At 50.0% G+C, this 24,445-nt stretch overlaps 1 protein-coding gene across 1 annotated transcript; it reads left to right on the top strand.

Moving 5' to 3' along the window:
• The first annotated feature begins 5,118 nt into the window (after nucleotides 1-5,118).
• On the top strand, nucleotides 5,119-24,187 carry GRM6 (glutamate metabotropic receptor 6). Its single transcript, XM_041763105.1, has 10 exons — nucleotides 5,119-5,625; nucleotides 7,818-8,034; nucleotides 8,321-8,456; nucleotides 9,151-9,305; nucleotides 17,004-17,144; nucleotides 17,247-17,447; nucleotides 19,283-19,428; nucleotides 19,530-20,153; nucleotides 22,762-23,073; nucleotides 23,990-24,187. Exons 1-10 carry the CDS (start codon nucleotides 5,119-5,121, stop codon nucleotides 24,185-24,187), a joined length of 2,637 nt encoding a protein of 878 aa, XP_041619039.1.
• The last annotated feature ends 258 nt before the right edge of the window (nucleotides 24,188-24,445 follow it).

Raw genomic sequence — 24,445 nt, 5'->3', positions numbered from 1 at the left:
AACTCTTGGGGGATCCCTGGGTGGCTCAGCGGTTTATCGCCTGCCTTTGGCTCAGGGCGCGATCCTGGAGTCCCGGGATCGAGTCCCGCATCAGGCTCCCTGCATGGAGCCTGCTTCTCCTTCTGCCTGTGTCTCTGCCTCTCTCTGTATCTCTCATGAATAAATAAAATATTTTAAAAGAAAAGAACTCTTATGACTCTTACAACTACAAAAAGATAAAAAACCTAATACAAAAGTGTCAAAGTATTTAAATAACTATTTCTCTAAAGAAGATCTACAAACAAAAAGTCCATGAAAGGATGCTCAAGATCATTAGTTACCAGGGAAATGCAAACAAAAAACACAATATCACTTCACATATACTAGGAAAGTAATAAAATATGAGAAAAATAACAAGTGTTGGTGAAGATGTGGAGAAATTGAAATCTTTGTGCACTGTGGGTGTGATGGGATCATGAAATGGCTCAGCCACTATGGAAAACATTTTTATACTTGAAAAGTTAAATATGTAATAATCACATGATCTAACAGTTCAAGTCTTAGGTATATGTCCAAGAAAATTGAAAACATACAGTCTTAGGGTTCTCTACAAAAACTAGTACTCTTGGGCAGCCCCTGTGGCTTAGCGGTTTAGCACCGCCTTCCGCCCCGGAGCGTGATCCTGGAGACCCGGGATCGAGTCCCACTGCATGGAGCCTGCTTCTTCCTCTACCTGTCTCTCTCTCTCTCTCTCTCTCTCTTCCTCTACCTCTCTCTCTCTCTGTGTGTGTGTGTGTGTGTCTGACAAATAAAATCTAAAAAAAAAAAAGTACTGTGTGTGTGGAGAGAGAGAGAGAGAGATTGAGAAAGATTCACCTTAAGGAATGGCTCACGTGATTATGATTATGCAGACTACCAGGACCAAAATTTGTAGAGTGGCTCAGCAGGCTGGAGGTCAAATGTGAAAACTGTCTGGTAGTAAAATTATCTCTTGCTTGGGTGAAGCCAGCCTTTTGTTCTGTTCAAGACTTCAGTTGATTGGATGAGGGCCACCCACATTATGGAGGACTTTACTGAAAGTCCACCAGTTTGAATCTTATCCAGAAAATACCCTCACAGAAACATCTAGAACAATGTTTGGCCCTGCCAAGTGACATATAAAATCAACCATCACAAATCCACCCCTAGTCAGCTTGGCACCCATTTGGGTCTCCTTAAACCATACTTAATCTTAACTGAAGATAATAACATGACACAACTATCCCACATAAAACCAAAAATGTGCTAATCTCTCTCCCAGAAGAGGAGGTAAAGTGATGTTCACTCTTCTTAATATCTATAACTTCAGTACAATGACATAAAGTAAAAAATACTTAAATATTATGATATAAAGTCAACAAATCTTCTGTTACATAAGGGAGTAAGAGAAGAAGGAAAACAAAGCTATATAAACAAACATGTTCATATCACAAAAAATTAGCTCATGATAATTACGATCCTTGTTTGTCTTGTATGTCACATGGTCATAGCTGGTATTTATAACTACTGTCTTCCACTACCCATTTTATATTCCCTTTGCCCTCACTCAGCAAGCACCTCTGCTGCTGTTAATCCAGTGACCTTCAAGGGTCTAGACCATTAGCAGTCTTGTCTGGATTGGGTTGTTTTGCATTGATGATAGTCCACAGGTCACTCACAGTGTTGGGTAACTGTCACCTCCACATAGTCTCAAAACATCTGACTCATCCCCAGAGAAAACTCTGTGTCTATCAAGCAATTATTCCTCCATTATTCCCCCCACCCAGCTCTGGCAACCACAGATCTGCTTTCTGTTTCTCTGGATTTACCTATCTTGGATAGTTCATGTAAATGCGGTTACGTAGTATGTCACTTTTGTGGCTAGTTCCTTTCATTTAGATAATGTCTTTGAAGTTTATCCACATTGTAGCCTGCATCAGTACTTCATTCATTTTATGACTGAACAATATTCCATTGCACGAGCATATCTTGTTTTTTTAATTCTGTTGTCCATTGACAGATACTTGGGTTGTTTCTAACTTTTGTCTATTATGTATAATGCCAACTGTGTAGGATTCGTGAGGGAGTCAGGTGGGGAGAGTCATGCCTAGCAGGGCAGCAAGAGAATGGGAGGCTTCTGAAGGCACACATGCCTCACATTTGTCCACACAGGACTTTCAGGGGGGACTCAGGGGGATGTACTCAGGTGCAGATAACGAGGCATTTCAACATCTTTGTGCCAGAGATCATGTGACTTCTCTCACAAACCATGTCCCCCACTCTCTTTCAACAACCAAAAAGGTGGAATATTTATAGCAGATACAATCCAGGGATTGGAAGCTCTGAAGCTAACCATTAAGTGAACCTGAGAACATAGAGTTCTAAATGACTTTTGTAACAAAAATCATCTGGTTGGTAAGTTGGGAGGCTAGTCTAAAAAATACATACATGTTTAACCTTCCAGCTTTGGGGTTAGGAATGTGAAAACATTCTAAGCCTTAAATTTCATTCAATCTTTTTAATTGAAATAGCTGAAGCTGAAATTATGGACTCAGAAGTAAAAGTTGTTGAGCTTTTACCATGGGTGTGTGAGCAGCTGCTAGTCTTCTGTGCTGTGTGGACTTAGGGGAGTCACTGTACTTCCTTGGCTCAGATGTGTATTTCAGGTGAACAGTGACCCCTATGCCACTGCACGGGGCTGAATTATAATTATGCCTTTCTTCATCAATCCTTATTTCTTGGCCTCTCTGCTGCCCATTCTCCCATCCCTCCTCACCCCCTTGGTCATCCCCTCCCAACCTCCTCTCTTCTATTTTACATCCTATTGTTGGGAGACCTGGGGCTCAGTCCTCACCCTCCCGTCCACATCCTCTGCCAAGATGAGTTCATCCATCCATGGCTTTGTATACCACACACTTGCTGATGCCATTCCAGCTTTATCTCCCACCCTGGCCTCTTCCCTCAGTTCCAGATTCATGAATCCAACCAATTGAATGAGATTATCAGCTTTCCTATGTCCCAAATTGAACTCTTGGTTTCTGCCCTCCGCAGACCCGCTCTGCCCTGATACTGGTCCTGGTCCTGACACTCTCAAGGAATGCTGCCTCCTCCTTCCAGATGCCCCAGCCATGACACTTTCCTCTTCCTCACCCTCAGAGCCAGTTCTTCCCTATGCCTGGAACCCACCCACATCCCTCCCCAGCAGCCTGGTCACAGACTCTCTTGCCTCCTTTTGTGAGGCACTCTGTCCCAGCTGCTGATGGTCTGTCTTGTGCTCAGGAGCCACTGGGATGCTCTGACCCTGTGATTCTGGAATCTGCTTTGTGGCATTGGCTATGGCCTCCTCTGATCTGTCCTGAGCAAGGGAGGTCTGTGAGGGGCTGTGTGAACCCAGCCCATCCACCTCAAACATCGAGTCTGTATGCACCTTTGCATTGTCAGGCTTGGGGCCTGGCACCACCTAAGTGTTCCATCCTTCCCAAGCTGTAAAATGGTTTAAGGCAGACCTGGATCCAGTTCTCCTGACTCCCAGCCTCTGCCAGGGAGAGGTGCCTGTACAGCTCTGGGAACAAGACTGGTGGGAGCCCTTGGATGTGGTGGGGGAAGAGAGTAGGGTGACATGGTTTCTGCTTGTTCCCTCTGCCGGCTTTACCTAAATCCCTGCGGCCACCCTAATCCACCCTAATGGAGCCCAAGCCGGCTCAAGCCCCTGTGGGATGAGCCCACAAATCCCTGGGGCTGGGAGCTCACCACCTGTCTCCTGGATGCCCTTTGCTCTCGCTCTCTCTCTGCTGATATCAGAGAACCAAATCCAGGGCCTCAGACAGGGATGATGGTCAAAGCATATTGTGGCTAAAGCCCCCTCACTGTGGCCCCCAACTGATGGGGGAAACTCAGGTACGGAGCCTCACACTGTGGAAGTCACTGCTTCAGACTCCAGAGCCTAGGAAGGCTTTATATATGACCAGAACAGTTCTTTAGGGTTCTATCATCAGATGCAGGAGGTTGGCAGAAACTGCAAGGTGGGCTGGCCCTGTCCCTCCTGTCCTTTCCATGAAAGGCAGGATGGGCTGGTGGTTTCACACCAAACTGAGTGCAAATCCTGATGCTGACCCATGCCAGCTATTTGACCTTAGATGAGTTGCTTAATTCCTTGAGGTCTCTATTTTCCCATCTGCAAAACGAGGCTCATGGTAAATGCCTCCTCTTTGTAGGGCTGTTGTGTGTGTAGTAAGCAGAGTCCTTGCTAATATTAAAGGTCTACTTGCTGGTGCTTCCTTCCTGCACAGCCCTGTTCTCTGTCCTGCTGTTTAGGTGTATTCGGCTCATTTAACCTGAGCTCCTTTGTCCCTCCATTTCCAGAGGTACTGCAGGGTTTTGCAAGGAGAAAGTTGGGGAGTGCCTTCGCAGCTGGAACTAAAGCACCTGTGGCTAGGAAAAAGAAGACAAGGACTGAGAGAGAAAGAGAGATTGACAGAGGCAGAAAGATAAGAGAGTCAGAGATGGGTAGGGGGCAGAGACAGAGAAGGACAGCATGTGTCAGAGACAGCCAGAGACAGTTGGGGTCAGACACACATGCAAAGACAGGAAAGAAACATCCCCAGGGGAGCAGGGCTCCCTCCTCTCCTAAAGGGGAGGGGAAGGAGATGTAGAGAGAGCCAGTGCTGCACGCACCTCATGTTCAGGAGGGGTCACCACCCTCGGAGTGGCCTCTCCTCCCTTCCTCAGAATCCTTAAATCCTCTGGCGCTCTGGGCCCTGCGCATCTGTCACAGCCGTACCTTGACTCACAGGGGCTGGCGCAGGTGAGTGTGGGCAGGTTGTGCTCTAGGGATGGGTCCCTGAGGACAGGAGAGGGCCGGCTGTCGGGGAGGGACAGGCTGGCGCGGTGGAGACAGTGGTCGGGCGGGCGCGGGGGGGGCGTGTGACACGGTTCAGAGGGTGTGAGAGCGCGGTGCCGGCCTGGCAGGGCAGGGCGAGTGGATATCCCATCTCTTCCCCTCAGCCTTGGCTGCGCGCACGTCCCCTTCCCCGCAAGCCCGGCTTCTCCCTGCGCTGCGCTCAGAGCCTCCCGCGTTCTGTTCCCCTCCCGGCCCTGTCTTCCCCCGCAGCGGGACCGCGGATGGCCGGGCCCGGGAGCGCCGGGGAGCCGAGGCTCCTGGCTCTGCTGCAGTGGCTCCTGGTGCTGGCGCAGGCGGGCGCGGCGGGCGCGGCGGGCTCGGTGCGCCTGGCGGGCGGCCTCACGCTGGGCGGCCTGTTCCCGGTGCACGCGCGGGGCGCGGCGGGCAGAGCGTGCGGGCCGCTGAAGAAGGAGCAGGGCGTGCACCGGCTGGAGGCCATGCTCTACGCGCTGGACCGCGTGAACGCCGACCCGGAGCTGCTGCCCGGCGTGCGCCTGGGCGCGCGGCTGCTCGACACCTGCTCGCGGGACACGTACGCGCTGGAGCAGGCGCTGAGCTTCGTGCAGGCGCTGATCCGCCGCCGCGGCGACGGCGACGAGGGGGCCGTGCGCTGCCCTGGAGGCGGCCCCCCGCTGCGCAGCGCGCCCCCCGAGCGCGTGGTGGCCGTGGTGGGCGCCTCGGCCAGCTCCGTCTCCATCATGGTCGCCAACGTGCTGCGCCTGTTTGCGGTGAGGGCACCCGCTCCTTCCTCGCCCTCGGGGGGTGGCTGATGGCTGGTCTCCGGGCAGAAATCCTCAAATTCAGACATCAGCCGCAGCTTCTGAGAAACCTGCCCTGTGGGCCAGCCCAGCCCAGCCGGTCCTCCCGCCCTTGTCGGCGCCGCCGCCCTGCCAGCGCTGCCACCTGCACACACCGCCCTGCCCTTCGTGACGGTGAAGGGACCGACCTGCGGGCGGTGAAGGCGGCCCCCTCCCCGAGGCGGCGGCAGCCTTCCCCTGGGGGCGCGGCCTCTGGTGTAGCGCCCTTGATGGCTTGCCTGGGTGCCCCCTGCGCACCCCTGTGTGGTGCTCTTGCCACCACCGCATCTGGGTAATGAGGCGCAAGCTTTTCCTGGAGCCAGGGCCCTCCTTCTGGTGGGGCGACTAAGACCTACCCCCGACTTCTGGCGTGGGGGGAGGTAGTTCCCTCATCTTTAGGGAACTGTCTTAAAGAATCCGAGGCAGCCCCTTTCTTGTATCCTGCGGGGGGTGGGGGCAGTGACTGGGGGAGGAGCATAGGAATCAGGGACTAAGGGGCCTTCGACCTTAGAGTTTGGGGGTTTTCAGTAGTGGTCATTCACTGGGGTTCCGTGGAGGGAGGGGGCGTCTCTGTCCTTCAGCTTTCTGTGAAGAGAGGAAGGCTTTGCTTCCATCTGGCTAAGGGAGGGCACTTCTGCTTCTCCCAGTCATGGCCTCTGTTTCTACCATGCTGGGTGGTAGTTTTATCTGGGCACCCCTCCATCATCTTCACTCCCCACCACCCCATTCCCACTGGATGGCAGCTTGTCCTATAGTCACACTTTCTAGCTGGCACAAAGGGACCTTATGTGGCTGTCCAGTGTCAGGGGATGCCAGAGAGTCTCCATCTCACTCACCTGTTGTTGGTGTTCAAGTTACCAACATACAGAATAACACCCAGTGCTCATCCCGTCAAGTGCCCCCCTCAGTGCCCGTCGCCCATTCACCCCCACCCCCCCAACCTCCTCCCCTTCCATCACGCCTACTTCGTATCCCAGAGTTAGGAGTCTTTATGTTCTGTCTCTCAAAAATTTTTAAATGATGACATGCAACCAGGGACCGGATTTGGCTCCCTGGAGCCATTCTGCAATTCCTGGTCTAGGAGCAAAGCTGTGGGTTCCAAGTTCATCTCCATTCATGCATCACTGTGATCACAGGTGTTTTAGATTAACCTCCCTGAGGGGTTCCACCTCTACAGGAAGGTTGTTCTGAAGATCAAGCTTTATTTTCTGGAATGTCTACAACATCCGTTACCTGTGCTGGACCTTTCTCTGACCTTCCCTCCTTTGTGGTTCTTGTTTTTTCTGTCTCTCCATGTGTCTGTCTGTCTGTCTCTCTCCCCCCCCCCTTCCTCCTTCCTTCTTGCCCTTCCTATCCTGTCTTCACACTCCATGCTTTCTTCCTGTCTTGCTTCAGTCATCCCTGTCTCCCCTAGACCAGCTGAGCTTACTCCTTCCAGAACCTTTCCTCTCTTCCACCCTTCACATCAGCTGCTGCCTCACCCATCTTCTCTACTCACTCTCTTTTCCTGACTTCTTCAGCCTTCTGCTACTAGTCTCTCCACTCTCCTTTCACATTTACTGCCCCCCACTGCCTCAGCATGCTCAGCCCATAATCCCAGCTGTCAATCACTCTAATGCACCCAGTTCCAAGCAGGCCCCTCCAGTAGGCCAGACATACCTTTGAATCAAATAACCCCTTCCCAGTTCCCCTACCTGCTTGCTCTGACCCTTCCTGGGGCTGCCACTCCCCTACATACATGGCCCCTTTGTGTGAATTAGGAAAATATGTTGTCTCCTGGGGCTGACAAGGAGTCTAACTCCCCTTGCAGGTGCAGCCTACACTTGGCTGCAGGCTGGACTTGAGCCCCCACTAACCTTTTGCCTGGACACATGCCTGGCACCACTGTATACAGTGCCCTGCCCTCTCACCTAGACCTTTGTACCTCCTGTATTCCATCAGACCACGTCTCAAAAGCTTTCCCCACACCCTTGGGCCTCTCCATGCTGCTGTCCCACACTGGCCCCTGGCACCCTAATCCCAGACTTCCATGCCCTGACCTGCATCCTGGATCCTCACTGCCCTCCCTCCCCACGGGGTCACTGAGTCTCCAGCCCTAGCACAAGTGTTCTTCCCTACTCCAGATACCTCAGATCAGCTACGCCTCCACAGCCCCTGAGCTCAGCGACTCCACACGATACGACTTCTTCTCCCGAGTTGTGCCACCTGACTCCTACCAGGCCCAGGCCATGGTGGACATCGTGAGGGCACTGGGATGGAACTACGTGTCCACACTGGCCTCGGAGGGCAACTATGGCGAGAGTGGGGTTGAGGCATTTGTGCAGATCTCGCGGGAAGCTGGTGAGCTGGGAGCAGGGGTTCCAAGGCAACAATGAGCCTACATAGGGGTAATCCAGGGGCCATCAGACAGGGCCGAAACCATGATATGGGGCCCTGGATCCATGATAAGGCCCTGAATCCATGGCCATCAGACAGGGCCGAAGCCATGAGATGGGGCCCTGGGTGGTGCCCCTGTGGGTGGGCACCTCTTTCCTTTGAAGCACTCAGCCCCTGCCAGTGGCGGCCCCAGTAGGTGGGTGGGTGGCTGGGTGGAACAAGAGGTGACTCTGGCACCCCCGGGACCCAGGGGGGGTCTGCATTGCCCAGTCCATCAAGATTCCCAGGGAACCAAAGCCAGGAGAATTCAACAAGGTGATCAAGAGACTCATGGAGACACCCAACGCCCGGGGCATCATCATCTTTGCCAATGAGGATGACATCAGGTGGGAGCAGCTGGCACACTCAATCATCTTGTTTATCAGAGGTGCTCCTAGAACGTCCTGCCTCCTCTTCTTACATGTCCCCTGGCCACATATATCCTCCCTTTCTCCTCTTCCCTCTTCTTGATCCCCCTTCACCCTCCTGCTCTCACACAGTCTTCCTGCTGCCATCTCTCTGTCTGGTGCACCCAGAAAAGAACCAGGCCTGGCCTGGGTGGAGATGCTCCAGGACTAGCCAATGGAAACACACAGGAATTCCTGTCTGCTCTTCTAATTCACAGTGAGGGAGAGACCCGTGGGCAGATCTAAGTGCAGAAAATGAGCTGTCAGGGAAGGAGCCCTGATGGCAGGCAGTTCAGGGGGTATCAGCAGGTGGCCATGGATCTTGGCCTAGGGCCTATGTGACTCAGAGCAAGCAGGAGGCTCTGCAAGAGAAGGGAGGCCCTTCTTCCAGGCAGTGTGAAGAGGGCTGCAGTGCAGAGATCAAGAGGGCTGCCCGAGGGGCAGAGCCTGGCTGGAACCTTTACTACCTAAGAAGCCCAGAACAACTCCCCACATCTCATTTTTCCTGAAAAAATCGAGGGTCTGATGCGTGGTTTGGAATGGGATAGAAGGAGAGAGAGAAGAACAGGAAGTGGTCAGAAGCAAGTCAGAGGAGGGTCTCAGGCCCTCTCACTCCTCCTCCTGTTCCTACCAGGAGGGTCCTGGAGGCTGCACGCCAGGCCAACCTGACAGGTCACTTCTTATGGGTTGGCTCAGACAGCTGGGGAGCCAAGACCTCTCCCATCCTGAACCTGGAGGACGTGGCCGTGGGGGCCATCACCATCCTGCCCAAAAGAGCTTCCATTGATGGTGAGTGCAGGGATGCCCCTCCCCCACCACGTCCCCTGGTCTTGCTTGCCCTTCCCCACGATTTCCTCTTGGGGGCGCTCATTTTCTCCATCTGTAAAAATTTTTTTTTCATTTAAAATATTTTTATTAAAATTCAATTTAGTTAACATGTAGTGTATTAGTAGTTTCAGGGGTAGAATGTAGTGATTCACCAGCTGCATATAAAACCCAGTGCTCATTCCATCACGTGCCCTCCTTAATGCCGATCATCCAGTTACCTCATCCCCCTACATACCTCCCCTCCAGCAGCCCTCTGATTCCTTTTTTTTAAATAACTTTATTTTTTATTGGTGTTCAATTTACCAACATACAGAATAACACCCAGTGCTCATCCCGTCAAGTGTCCCCCTCAGTGCCCGTCAGGGAATCACCCCCACCCCCCGCCCTCCTCTCCTTCCACCACCCCTAGTTCAATTCCCAGAGTTAGGAGTCTTTATGTTCTGTCTCCCTTTCTGATATTTCCCACCCATTTCTTCTCCCTTACCTTATATTCCCTTTCACTATTATTTATATTCCCCAAATGAATGAGAACATATAATGTTTGTCCTTCTCCGATTGACTCATTTCACTCAGCATAATACCCTCCAGTTCCATCCACATTGAAGCAAATGGTGGGTATTTGTCGTTTCTAATGGCTGAGTAATATTCCATTGTATACATAAACCACATCTTCTTTATCCATTCATCTTTCGATGGACACCGAGGCTCCTTCCACAGTTTGGCTTATTGTGGACATTGCTGCTAGAAACATCGGGGTGCAGGTGTCCCGGCGTTTCATTGCATCTGTATCTTTGGGGTAAATCCCCAGCAGTGCACTTGCTGGGTCCAAGGGCAGGTCTATTTTCAACTCTTTGAGGAACCTTCACACAGTTTTCCAGAGTGGCTGCACCAGTTCACATTCCCACCATCAGTGCAAGAGGGCTCCCTATTCTCCACGTCCTCTCCAACATTTGTGGTTTCCTGCCTTGTTAATTTTCCCCATTCTCACTGGTGTGAGGTGGTATCTCATTGTGGTTTTGATTTGTATTTCCCCGATGGCAAGTGATGCAGAGCATTTTCTCATCTGCATGTTGGCCATGTCTATGTCTTCGTCTGTGAGATTTCTGTTCATGTCTTTTGCCCATTTCATGATTGGATTGTTTGTTTCTTTGGTGTTGAGTTTAATAAGTTCTTTATAGATCTTGGAAACTAGCCCTTTATCTGAAAGGTCATTTGCAAATATCTTCTCCCATTCTGTAGGTTGTCTTTGAGTTTTGTTGACTGTATCCTTTGCTGTGCAAAAGCTTCTTATCTTGATGAAGTCCCAATAGTTCATTTTTCCTTTTGTTTCTTTTGCTTTCGTGGATGTATCTTGGAAGAAGTTACTGTGGCCAAGTTCAAAAAGGGTGTTGCCGGGATCCCTGGGTGGCGCAGTGGTTTGGCGCCTGCCTTTGGCCCAGGGCGCGATCCTGGAGACCCGGGATCGAATCCCACATCAGGCTCCCGGTGCATGGAGCCTGCTTCTCCCTCTGCCTGTGTCTCTGCCTCTCTCTCTTTCTCTCTGTATGACTATCATAAAAAAAAAAAAAAAAAAAGGGTGTTGCCTGTGTTGTCCTCTAGGATCTTGATGGGATCCTTTCTCACATTTAGATCTTTCATCCATTTTGAGTTTATCTTTGTGTATGGTGAAAGAGAGTGATCTAGTTTCATTCTTCTGCATGTGGATGTCCAATTTTCCCAGCACCATTTATTGAAGAGACTGTCTTTCTTCCAGTGGATAGTCTTTCCTCCTTTATCCAATATTAGTTGACCATAAAGTTCAGGGTCCACTTCTGGGTTCTCTATTCTGTTCCATTGATCTATGTGTCTGTTTTTGTGCCAGTACCACACTGTCTTGATGACCACAGCTTTGTAGTACAACCTGAAATCTGGCATTGTGATGCCCCCAGATATGGTTTTCTTTTTAAAAATTCCCCTAGTTATTCGCGATCTTTTCTGATTCCACACAGATCTTAAAATAATTTGTTCCAACTCTCTGAAGAAAGTCCATGGTATTTTGATAGGGATTGCATTAAACGTGTAAATTGCCCTGGGTAACATTGACATTTTCACAATATTAATTCTGCCAATCCATGAGCATGGAATATTTTTCCATCTCTTTGTGTCTTCCTCAATTTCTTTCAGAAGTGTTCTATAGTTTTGAGGGTATAGATCCTTCACCTCTTTGGTTAGGTTTATTCCTAGGTATCTTATGCTTTTGGGTGCAATTGTAAATGGGATTGACTCCTTAATTTCTCTTTCTTCAGTCTCATTGTTAGTGTATAGAAATGCCACTGATTTCTGGGCATTGATTTTGTATCCTGCCACGCTACCAAATTGCTGTATGAGTTCTAGCAATCTTGGGGTGGAGGCTTTTGGGTTTTCTATGTACAGTATCATGTCACCAGCGAAGAGGGAGAGTTTGACTTCTTCTTTGCCAATTTGAATGCCTTTTATTTCTTTTTGTTGTCTGATTGCTGAGGCTAGGACTTCCAGTACTATGTTGAATACCAGTGGTGAGAGTGGACATCCCTGTCTTGTTCCTGATCTTAGGGGAAAGGCTCCCAGTGCTTCCCCATTAAGAATGATATTTACTGTGGGCTTTTCATAGATGGCTTTTAAGATGTTGAGGAATGTTCCCTCTATCCCTACACTATGAAGAGTTTGATCAGGAATGGATGCTGTATTTTGTCAAATGCTTTCTCTGCATCTAATGAGAGGATCATATGGTTCTTGGTTTTTCTCTTGCTGATATGATGAATCATATTGATTGTTTTACGAGTGTTGAACCAGCCTTGCGTCCCAGGGATAAATCCTACTTGGTCATGGTGAATAATTTTCTTAATGTATTGGATCCTATTGGCTAGTATCTTGTTGAGAATTTTTGCATCCATGTTCATCAGGATTTTGGCCTGTAATTCTCCGTTTCGGTGGGGTCTTTGTCTGGTTTTGGAATTAAGGTGATGCTGGCCTCATAGAACGAATTTGGAAGTACTCCATCTCTTTCTATCTTTCCAAACAGCTTTAGTAGAATAGGTATGGTTTCTTCTTTAAATGTTTGATAGAATTCCCCTGGGAAGCCATCTGGCCCTGGACTTTGGTGTCTTGGGAGGTTTTTGATGACTGCTTCAATTTCCTCCCTGGTTATTGGCCTGTTCAGTTTTTCTATTTCATCCTGTTCCAGTTTTGGTAGTTTGTGACTTTCCAGGAATGCGTCCATTTCTTCTAGATTGCCTAATTTATTGGCGTATAGCTGTTCATAATATGTGTTTTAAATTGTTAGTATTTCCGTGGTGTTGGTAGTAATCTCTCCTTTCAATTCATTGAAAATGAATTGGAATTCTTTCCAATTCATTCATGATTTTATTAATTTGAGTCTTCTCTCTCTTCTTTTTAATAAGGCTGGCTAATGGTTTATCTATCTTATTAATTCGTTCAAAGAAGCAACTCCTGGTTCTGTTGATCTGTTCCACAGTTCTTCTGGTCTCGATTTCGTTGAGTTCTACTCAAATCTTTATTAACTCTCTTCTTCTGCTGGGTGTAGGATCTATTTGCTGTTTTTTCTCTAGCTCCTTTATGTGTAAGGTGAGCTTGTGTATTTGAGTTCTTTCTAGTTTTTGAATGGATGCTTGTATTGTGATGTATTTCCCCCTCAGGACTGCTTTTGCTGCATCCCAAAGATTTTGAACAGTTGTATCTTCATTCTCATTAGTTTCCATGAATCTTTTTAATTCTTCCTCAATTTCCTGGCTGACCCTTTCATCTTTTAGCAGGATGCTCCTTAACCTCCACGTGTTTGAGGTCCTTCCAAACTTCTTGTTGTGATTTAGTTCTAATTTCAAGGCATTATGGTCTGAGAATATGCAGGGGACGATCCCGATCTTTTGGTATCGGTTCAGACCCGATTTGTGACCCAGTATGTGGTCTATTCTGGAGAAAGTTCCATGTGCACTTGAGAAGAATGTGTATTCAGTTGAGTTTGGATGTAAAGTTCTGTAGATATCTGTGAAATCCATCTGGTCCAGTGTATCATTTAAAGCTCTCGTTTCTTTGGAGATGTTGTGCTTAGAAGACCTATCCAGGGTAGAAAGAGCTAGATTGAAGTCACCAAGTGTAAGTGTATTATTATCTAAGTATTTCTTCACTTTGGTTATTAATTGATTTATATATTTGGCAGCTCCCACATTTGGGACATATATATTGAGGATTGTTAAGTCCTCTTGTTGGGTAGATCCTTTAAGTATGATATAGTGTCCCTCTTCATCTCTCACTACAGTCTTCGGGGTAAATTTTAGTTTATCTGATATGAGGATGGCTACCCCTGCTTTCTTTTGAGGACCATTTGAATGGTAAATGGTTCTCCAACCTTTTATTTTCAGGCTGTAGGTGTCCTTCTGTCTAAAATGAGTCTCTTGTAGACAGCAAATAGATGGGTCCTGCTTTTTTATCCAGTCTGAAACCCTGTGCCTTTTGATGGGGTCATTAAGCCCGTTCACGTTCAGAGTTACTATCGAAAGATATGAGTTTAGGGTCATCATGATATCTATTCAGTCCTTGTTTTTGTGGATTGTTCCACTGAACTTCTTCTTAAAGGGGAATTTTAAGAGTCCCCCTTAAAATTTCTTGCAGAGCTGGTTTGGAGCTCACATATTCTTTCAGTTCCTGCCTGTCTTGGAAGCTCTTTATCTCTCCTTCCATTCTGAATGAGAGCCTTGCTGCATAAAGTATTCTTGGTTGCATGTTCTTCTCATTTTGGACCCTGAATATATCCTGCCAGCCCTTTCTGGCCTGCCAGGTCTCTGTGGAGAGGTCTGCTGTTACCCTAATACTCCTCCCCATAAAAGTCAGGGATTTCTTGTCTCTTGCTGCTTTAAGGATCTTCTCTTTATCTTTGGAATTTGCAAGCTTAACTATTAAATGTCGAGGTGTTGGACGGTTTTTATTGATTTTAGGGGGGGAATCTCTCTATTTCCTGGATCTGAATGCCTGTTTCCCTTCCCAGATTAGGAAAGTTTTCAGCTATGATTTGTTCAAATACATATTCTGGCCCTCTGTCCCTTTCGGCGCCCTCGGGAACCCCAATTAAACGTAGGTTTTTCTTCCTCAGGCTGTCGTTTATTTCCCTTAATCTATCTTCATGGTCTTTTAATTGTTTGTCTCTTTTTTCCTCAGTTTCCCTCTTTGCCATCCACTTGTCTTCTATGTCACTCACTTGTTCTTCCACCTCGTTAACCCTCATCGTTAGGACTTCTAGTTTGGATTGCATCTCATTCAATTGATTTTTAATTTCTGCCTGATTGGATCTAAATTCTGCAGTCATGAAGTCTCTTGAGTCCTTTATGGTTTTTTCCAGAGCCACCAGTAGCTGTATAATAGTGCTTCTGAATTGGCTTTCTGACATTGAATTGTAATACAGATTTTGTAACTCTGTGGGAGAGAGGACTGTTTCTGATTCTTTCTTTTGAGGTGAGGTTTTCCTTCTAGTCATTTTGCTCAGTGAAGAGTGGCCAAAAACTAGTTGTATTGGGAAAAGGAGAAAAAGAGAGGAGAGAAAGAAGGAAAGAAAAGAGGAAAAGAAAAAAGATAAAAGGAAGAAAAAGAATAAAAAGAGAAAGAAAAAGAATGAAAGGAAAAATGGGGGGTTGGGGAAGCGAACAGAAATCAAAAAGCAAAAAACAAACAAACAAACAAACAAACAAACAAACAAAAAACAAAAACCAACCACGGGGGAGTATCTTCTGATTCTGTATACTTTAAACCCCTTGACTTCCCCTGGAACTTGTCCGTCCAGCTGGTCTTCTGGGGGAGGGGCCTGTCGACCTGATTTTCAGGTGTTAGCACTTGGGGGAGCTGCTCTGCCCCTGCCTGGTGCAGAGCTCAGTGGGGGTAGTTTACCCCGTGAGGCCCCTGGAGGAACAACCCCAGTGGCGGGGCCAGCTCTGCAGCCCTGGAGTCAGCTCCCGCAGTAGCTCCGGGGCTCTCCATCTTCAGGGCCTGGAGGCTCCGGGGCGGGGCCGCTGATCTGCTCGGCTTGGGGCAGGAGCATCCTTGCTGTCCTGGGCCCTCCCGGCCTCTGCCTGTCCCGGGGGAGGCCGGATCCTGGGCTGTGTCCCGGCGCCCTGTGCTCCGGGGCCTGCGCTGTTGGATTCGCGCTCCCGCCCCGCAGCCCCCTCCGCGGAGCCGCCGCCCGAGCCCCTCCGAGCTGCTCCGGGTCCCGCCGAGCGCGCTGCAGCCCTTAGGGAGCTCGGCGCACTCTCCCGGGGCGCAGGTGCCTGTTAGTGTCCCAGGGAGCCGGAGGGCATCCCCGCCTTCCTGGGTCCTGCTCTAACCCCCTGCAGGCCCCTTTCCGCCCGGGAAGGTTGGTGCAGCTCCTGCTCCTCCGGGACGGGGCTCTCCTGTCCTGGGGACACTCGCCCCGGCCTCAGCCCGGCTCCTCGCGGGCCCCTCCCCCTTGGAGGCCTTTTGTTTCTTTATTTCATTTTCCCCGTCTTCCTGCCTGATAGAAGCGCGAACTCTTCTCACTGTAGTGTTTCAGCTGGTCTCTTTAAATCTCAGGCCGAATTCGTAGGTTTTCAGGATGATTTGGAGGTTATCTAGGTAATTTGGTGGGGACAGGTGACTCGGGGACCCCACTCTTCTGCCATCTTGCGCCTCCTCCTCCATCTGTAAAATTTTATCGTGTATCTCGCTCAACACCCCTTCTAGGATTCCCAAATTCTAGGATCCTAAGACTTTGTGAATACATCCCTCCAAGCAGTGTTTTTGAATTGGCAAAGGAGGAAAATCCCACTCCACTGTACAGGGTCAAGAATTAGTTTTGTTTTTGCTTTTGTTTTCATCCAATGCCTATATTTCTGGTATTGCTGGTTCTGCAAAAGACATACTAATTTGAGGGTGGAGAGGAGAGGGACCAAAACTGAGGATGGGGACATATTATCCTGTTGATCAAATGATGAAGCCTGCCTCCCTTCCCATCCTCCACCATCCTGAATATCTGGAAGGATCCAGCAGAGACATTGTCACATGACAATAGGATTGATCATTTTCCCAAAGCCTGAACTGAAGCTGCCTTGATGAAGTGCTTCAGGACTTTTTTATGAAGCACAGAACCCTGACTTTCAGGGGCTCCCACCCCACACCCTTTCTTTCCCTTAGAGTACATTTGGTTGCATTTGACAAATGCAGAGTGGAGTAGAATGAGAGTGGTTTCGGCAATAAAGTCATTCCATTGCAAGATAAGACCTAAAAGTAGGCCACTTCAGGTTTGGGAGAGTGAGTTAATGATGTTCTCAAAGTCCTGAGCTCTGTCCCTGCTTCTGTTCCACCATTCTCTCTGGTTGCAACTTGTCTTTGTGACTGAGGCGTCTTATGCACAATGTGGCTGCTGAAGCTCTACCTATTACATCTTCACAGCAGCATCCTAACCAAAAAAGGAAATAACAGCATAAAAGTCTTTGATATGGTGAGGCTCTGAGTTTACAACAGGATGCAAATTCTACCCCAAAGCCCCCAGAAGGCTTTGAAATCACTGGCCAGAAGTTGTTCACATGGCCAGTCCTAGCCGCAAAGTGAGCAGATGGTGAAGGGACACAACAGAATCATGCCTGGTTCAGATGATTGCCATCCTCTCTCCTCCCTCAGGATTTGATCAGTACTTTATGACCCGCTCCCTGGAGAACAACCGCCGGAACATCTGGTTTGCTGAGTTCTGGGAGGAGAATTTTAACTGCAAACTGACCAGCTCAGGTACCCAGTCAGATGACTCCACCCGCAAATGCACAGGTGAGAGCTACCCAGAGTGGCAAGGGAGGTGAAGGGGAAGGCGGGAGGCGAGGCAGGGCACTTGGGGGCTGGGCACACTTCCTCTGTGCATCCCTAGGACAGGCGAGGAACGCATCGGCAGGGACTCGACCTACGAGCAGGAGGGGAAGGTGCAGTTTGTGATCGATGCTGTGTATGCCATTGCCCACGCCCTCCACAGCATGCACCAGGCGCTCTGCCCTGGGCTCACCGGCCTGTGCCCAGCGATGGAGACCACCGATGGGCGGGTGCTGCTGCAGTACATTCGAGCCGTCCGATTCAATGGTGAGCGGGAGCCAGATCCTCCATGGCAGGAAAGGGAAGCCCCTGGGATGGACTTCTCTGCTGGACCCGGGCTGACTTAGATCAAAGGGGTGGGAGAGGTGGAATGCTATAGTGGGGGCACCTGGTACTGAGAGCTGGAAGCTTGAGCCCAATTCTGGAACCAGTTCTTAACACTCGTCCACCAGGCTTCAGCACTCCTTTGCCCCAAGTTGCAAAATTCAGGCGTTGGGGAGCCCTCTGCCTGGAACCCTCAGCCACTCCCATGCAACTCTCACAGCTGTTCACAGAGCTGGGTGCACCTAAACTCGGCCTGCAAGGGGCACAGTGCACACTGGGCAGAGGCACTGCCCACAACGTGGACATGCTGCCCACTCTGAGTCTCGGGCTTCCAAAGACCGTGCCACTGGAGCTCGTGGTACAAGTCTCATGTGTCCTGGCTACCAGCAGAGGGTCCAGCACATAGGCAGGTCTCAGAATAAAGTCCCTGAAAAGGCCCACGTGGACTGAGGCCTCACTCGTGGTTTGTGCAGAGGGATACACGTCTTGTTTAGTTACCATCACTATAAAATTAAAAATTGTTCTTCCACCGCATTCTGAGCACCCTCTCTCTGTTAACCTCTCAGCTGAATAGTACAGCTTAATATCACCCCAGACCAGCTCTAAAGGTGGTAGGACAAGCCTCCAACAGAAATAGTGTTGATCGTTCAAATAGATACAAATCTCACACACACACTCAGACCTTCGTCCAAGTCTGAACCCACCATCCTGCCTGGTCAGGTACGCTCGCTCTTTTTTCTTTTTAAAGTGTGGTAACATACGCGTAGCATAAAATGTACAATCTTAACAATTGTTTTTAAGGGTTTTATTTATTTGAGAGAGAGAGAGAGAGAGCACTTCATCAGGGGGAGGGGCAAAGGGAGAGGGAGAAGCAGATGCCCCGTGGAGAGGAGATTGCTCCCCACCCCCCATGTGGGGCTCCATCCCAGGAGCCTGGGATCATGACCTGAGCCAAAAGCAGATGTTTAACCACCTGAGCCACCCAGGTGCCGCCCGTCTTAACCATTTTTAAGTGTACAGTCTAGTCATGTACACTGTTGTGCCGATTCTCCAGAACTTTTTTATCTTACCCGACTGAAATTCTGTCCCGATTAAACACTAACTCCCCATTCCCCCTCCTGAAGCTTCTGGCAACTTCCATCCTACTTTCTGTCCCTATGATTTTGCCTACTCTATGTTCATCCTATGAGAGGGATCATGCAGTATTTGTCCTTCTGTGACTAGCTCATTTCACTTGGCATAACATCCTCAGCGTTCATCCATGTTGTAGCCTGTGTCAGAATGTCTTTCCTTTTAAAGGCTGAAGAATATCCTAGCACAAATAGGCAACGTTTTGTTTATCTGTCCAACTCCCAGTGAACAAACGTTTAGGTTGCATCCACCTTTTGGCTGCTGCAAATGATGCTGCTGTGAACGTGGGTGTGTATCTCTGAGTCCCTGTTTCCCCTTTGGGGGACATATACCTGGCAGCGGAGTCATGTAGTAATTCTACGTTTAGTTTTTGGAGGAGCTGCCACTCTGTTTTCTACAGTGACAGCACCATTTTACATCCCCACCAGCAGTGCGCCAGGGTTCCAGTCTCTCTACATGCTCACGGAAGCTTATTTCCTGGAATGCTAACAGTGGCCACTGTGGTTTGGAGTTGCACTTACTTGATGACAGGGAGCATCTTTGCACGGGTTTGTTACTGTGGCTCGCTGGCTCTTTATCCTGGCTGGGCACTGGGCCTTTCCGGGAGGGGCTGGAGAACCAGCTGAGGATGCCGGGCTCTCCTGCAGGCAGCGCGGGGACCCCCGTGATGTTCAACGAGAACGGGGACGCGCCCGGGCGCTACGACATCTTCCAGTACCAGGCGGCGAACGGCAGTGCGGGCAGTGGCGGCTACCAGGCCGTGGGCCAGTGGGCAGAGACCCTCAGGCTAGATGTGAGTGCGCTGGGGAGTGGCGGGGAGCGGCCGGGCGCGGGCCCACCGTCCCCAGATCCGGAGGTCCCAGGCCCGCGTCCCCTCCGTCCCCTCCGCCGCAGGTGGAAGCCCTGCTGTGGTCCGGAGAGGTCCCCGAGGTGCCCCCATCCCAGTGCAGCCTCCCCTGTGGGCCGGGTGAGCGGAAAAAGATGGTGAAGGGCGTCCCCTGCTGCTGGCACTGCGAGCCCTGCGACGGCTACCGCTTCCAGGTGGATGAGTTCACGTGCGAGGCCTGCCCCGGGGACATGCGGCCCACGCGCAACCACACGGGCTGCCGCCCCACTCCCGTGGTGCGCCTCACCTGGTCCTCGCCCTGGGCCGCGCCGCCGCTCCTGCTGGCCGTGCTGGGCAGCATGGCCACGACCACGGTGGTGGCCACCTTCGTGCGCCACAACAACACGCCGATCGTGCGGGCCTCGGGCCGCGAGCTCAGCTACGTGCTTCTCACCGGCATCTTCCTCATCTATGCCATCACCTTCCTGATGGTGGCCGAGCCCGGGGCGGCCGTGTGCGCCGCCCGCCGGCTGTTCCTGGGCCTGGGCACCACGCTCAGTTACTCAGCCCTGCTCACCAAGACCAACCGCATCTACCGCATCTTCGAGCAAGGGAAGCGCTCCGTCACGCCACCGCCCTTCATTAGCCCCACGTCGCAGCTCGCCATCACCTTCAGCCTCACCTCGGTGCAGGTGGGCCGTGGGCTCCCAGGGCCAGTAGGTGGACGGGGAAGGGGGAGCGGCAGATCACCACTGGGCTGGGGGGTGGCCTCCACTCCCAAAGTCAAGATAAGCACTCTTCTATTTTGGCTCCTATGTTTAAACAAGGAAGGGCGGGGGGGGGGGGGGCTGCAGGAGACCGGGCCCCCCTCCCTCCGCCTGCTCCGTCCGTGAGGGAACTGGGTCAGTAAGCTGCGGAGTGCCAGCATCCAGCTCTGTGTCTGTAAAAACAATGAAATTATTTTCCTAAACAGAACAGGCTCTTCCACCATTTCGCTCCCACAAAAAATAAGGCAAAGAGCTATCTGATGATTTTCTCAAGGAGAAAAAAACATCTGTTTCCATAAAGGAGTTCCTGCTGCCCAGTCACTGGGGTAACATGGATGAGAGGCACAGGTTCCAGCAGTGTTACTGTTGAATGGAGCCTCCAGCTCCATAAATGGCCAGGATTTCATAACGTATGTGCACCAAAAGCAAAGTTCCCTCAAGGGGTTCACTAGAGCATTGGAAATTATTCTCACGATCTGGAAAGCACTGGATATTTTCTGTGCACAGGGTGCTAGTAGACAGGTGTGGATGACATTGTGACATTATAAAGCCAGGCCAGCTCATAGGGCTACAGGGAGGGCCTGTGCTCAGCCTGCTTTGGACACAGCACACTCTGCACTCCAGACAAGTGTTCATTGCCACCCACAGGCCTTGGTCCATGCAATTCTTCACAACTGAAAGGTATTGCCATCCTTGTGCAGATAACAGGGTCAGAGCTTCTCCTGTGAACACCAGAACACCAATGCCCAGAGCATCCTGACTTCCCTGGCTGAAACCCCTGTGGTGCCCCTGCCCCCAGGACAGAGATACAGGATAGACTGCAGTCAGTACTTCCTGGCTCATCTGTGGACTCCCTATGTTATACCCTTCTTTCCAGAAATCCCACACCCTTTCTTTTCTTTATTTTTTAAAAAGACTTTATATGTTTATTCATGAGACAGACACACAGAGAGTGGCAGAGACATAGGCAGAGGGAGAAGCAGGCTCCATGCAGGAAGCCCGATGCAGGCTCAATCCCAGGGCCCAGGGATCATGCCCTGAGACGAAGGTAGATGCTCAACCACTGAGCCAGACGTCCTTCCCACACCCTTTCAAAGCACACCTGCAGTTTTACTGGGTTATGTGTCAATACGGTAGACATGAAATAGTATCTCTTTGTTTTAATTTGTATCTACTAAATTACTAGTGTAGCTGGCCTTTGAAGGTTCCTCTTCTATGTTGTTCCTGCTCCTATGCTTTGCTCATTTTCTATTATTTTGTAGGAGTTGTGGATTTGTGTGTGTGTGTGTGTGTGTGTGTGTGTGTGTGTGTGTGTTTTAATATGCTGGATGCTAATTATAAATTACATGGGTTGCAAAACTTGTAGGATCCATTTTGGTTGCTATTCCTCTGTATCTCAGGCCTTGGCTAATAGTTTCTCATATGCAACATTTTTCCCTCCTTAGAACCTTGTTCTAAGAGGAGCCTCCACACTGCTTTTCTGGAGAGTGGGTGGGGTGTTATTTGCACCTTGTCCATGGAGCTACTGCCTTTTGGAGAATCACAAAAAGGTTCTCCTGGGTGTATAAATTATTAAAAAGCCTCCCTTACTCTCAGATTACACAGCCCCTCTCTAGGTACTTGGCATGGCACTAGAGTGTTGGCTAGATTTCAGCTCCACAACACAGACACACACACACACACACACACACACACACACACACATACACAGAAACCATGCAGTCTTGTGCAGTGAACAATCTGCACAAACAAGCAAGGCAGCACTTTCAGGGTCCTGCCTTTATGCAGGTGTCTTAGTTCCTACTCTCCAGTTTCCCTTGGCTTAAGGTCATGTCTCTAACCCTCACAGGGAACTGCTCTTCCACCTCCTCCTAGTTAATAGAAGGAGTTGACTTTGATAATTTCCTGGGCCACATGGCATCAGCTCACATCCTTACTGCTCTCTATTTAGTGCCTCATTCTGAGCTTCACTATGCATTTGCACATGATTTCATTACATTGTGTTCAACAGTTCTCTGGATCTGGAGAAGGAAGGAGTCCTCAGGAACTAGGTTTGCCCTGTTGCTAGATGTGATCAAGTTAGTGTTTTCACATCTACAGGATGGAGATGGTACTGCCTACTGCATGGGAGGTGTGAAAAAAGAGAATCTGCTGGGTCTGGCCCTTAATCAGTAGGGCATGAACCATCTCCTCCCCCAAGCTGGTGTGGAGAAGCTGTGGATAGGGTCACAATTCCATGGCCTCTGCCTGCAGTCACTGTATCCTGCAGGGCTTGGTGATGGTTGTAATGCAGGAAGAGGACATCCTGGGGCCCATTACCCACCCAGCCCTGACATTGCCAGCACATACCTATGCTGTAGTGCCTTCTGCTCACTGGCCTTTGTATGGGCAGTCCCCTTCTGGATAGCTCTTCCGTCTCAGGCCTGAGCATCCCACTCAGTAGGCCAGGAGCCTCAAGGTGACCCTAACCTGCCAGAGACATTGGTGAGTGGCCAGGCTGGGTGTGTCCCTGATATGGTGTTGGCTCCTGCAGGTGGTAGGAGTGATGGCGTGGCTAGGGGCCCAGCCCCCACACAGCGTGATTGACTATGAAGAGCAACGGACAGTGGACCCAGAGCAGGCCAGAGGGGTGCTCAAGTGCGACATGTCGGACCTGTCCCTCATCGGCTGCCTGGGCTACAGCCTCCTGCTCATGGTCACGTGCACGGTGTACGCCATCAAAGCCCGTGGTGTGCCTGAGACCTTCAATGAGGCCAAGCCCATCGGTTTCACCATGTACACCACATGCATCATCTGGCTGGCTTTTGTGCCCATCTTCTTTGGCACCGCCCAGTCGGCTGAAAAGGTAATCTGGGGTCGCCAATTGGATTTACGGCCTCCTTTGTTTCCTGTCTGTTCACACAAGGGCTCAATTGTCCCAAGAGCTGGGCTGCCCCCATGAATGATTGTTTGTTGGTTAATTCATTCATGTAGTTAAATATTCATTCATTTATTTGTCAGTATCCCTTTGTTCATTCATTTATTCATCCGTGCTTCTAACCATCCATTAACCTGGGTTATTTATTTATTTATTTATTTATTTATTTATTTATTTATTCATAAGAGAGAAAGAGCATGAGTGGGGGGAGGGGCAGAGGGAGAATCTCAAGCAGACTCTGTGCTGAGTGCAGAGCCCAATGTGGGGATTGATCCTGACCCTGAGATCACAACTGAGCTGAAACCAAGAGCCAGATGCTTAACCAACTGAGTCTCCCAGGCACCCCACCATTAACTTATTTTTATTCAGTTACTTCTTTATATACTTCATGCCCCTCAATCCATTAATCTGTCAGTCCATTTGCTGATCATTACTCCATCATTTATTTGTGTGTATGGTAGACCATGTGTTAATTCATCCCTGTTGTTCATGTTTAACCACTTGCTCTTTTATTTGTACACTCATTTGTACATTTGAAAACATATTCATCCATTCGGTAACATGCTCTAGCCCCTTTTAGGCATATGGACCATTTCCCCAAGTGTCACTCGCTGTGAATGGATCCTTTGCTTCCCCTGGTCACTTGTCGTCTGCTTGGTCCTGTGTCATTCATCCTCCTTCCTGCCTACATCAGAGCCACAGCATGACTATCACTTCTTCATGCCATAGGGCTTATATGGTTGCCTTTCCATTCACCCGATGAACACAGACTCATGTGGGGCTGGGGGAGGTGGTGGGAGAAAACAGGGCTGAATCCCAGCCAGTTTCTTCCTCCATGGCTCAGATCTACATCCAAACCACCACGCTGACTGTGTCCTTGAGCCTGAGTGCTTCTGTGTCCCTCGGCATGCTCTATGTGCCCAAAACCTACGTCATCTTGTTCCACCCGGAGCAGAATGTGCAGAAGCGGAAGCGAAGCCTCAAGGCGACCTCTACAGTGGCAGCCCCACCCAAGGGCGAGGACACAGAGGCCCCCAAGTAGCAAGTGCGGGATGAGTGGGGATGTTTCTCCCTCTCTTCTGTTCTTTTCTTTCCCTTGCTTCATGACGGAAGCTGTGGAAGGTCCAGGTCTGCAGTGAGCATTCAGAAGCAGGGAGTCTATGAAGCCCACACCCACCAGTATGGGGCTGTTCTCTAGAAAGACCTGGACCCACACATACCACACCTCATCCCTGCTTTTCTGTGACTGTTGGCATCATGCATACTTGCTGCAGACCAGACTTTCTGCTCGTGGTAGGAA

This window comes from Vulpes lagopus, chromosome 7 (genome assembly GCF_018345385.1).
Source record: "Vulpes lagopus strain Blue_001 chromosome 7, ASM1834538v1, whole genome shotgun sequence".
In the NCBI taxonomy this organism is placed as follows: Eukaryota; Metazoa; Chordata; class Mammalia; order Carnivora; family Canidae; genus Vulpes; species Vulpes lagopus.
This window is presented reverse-complemented; position numbering and strand designations above follow the sequence as displayed.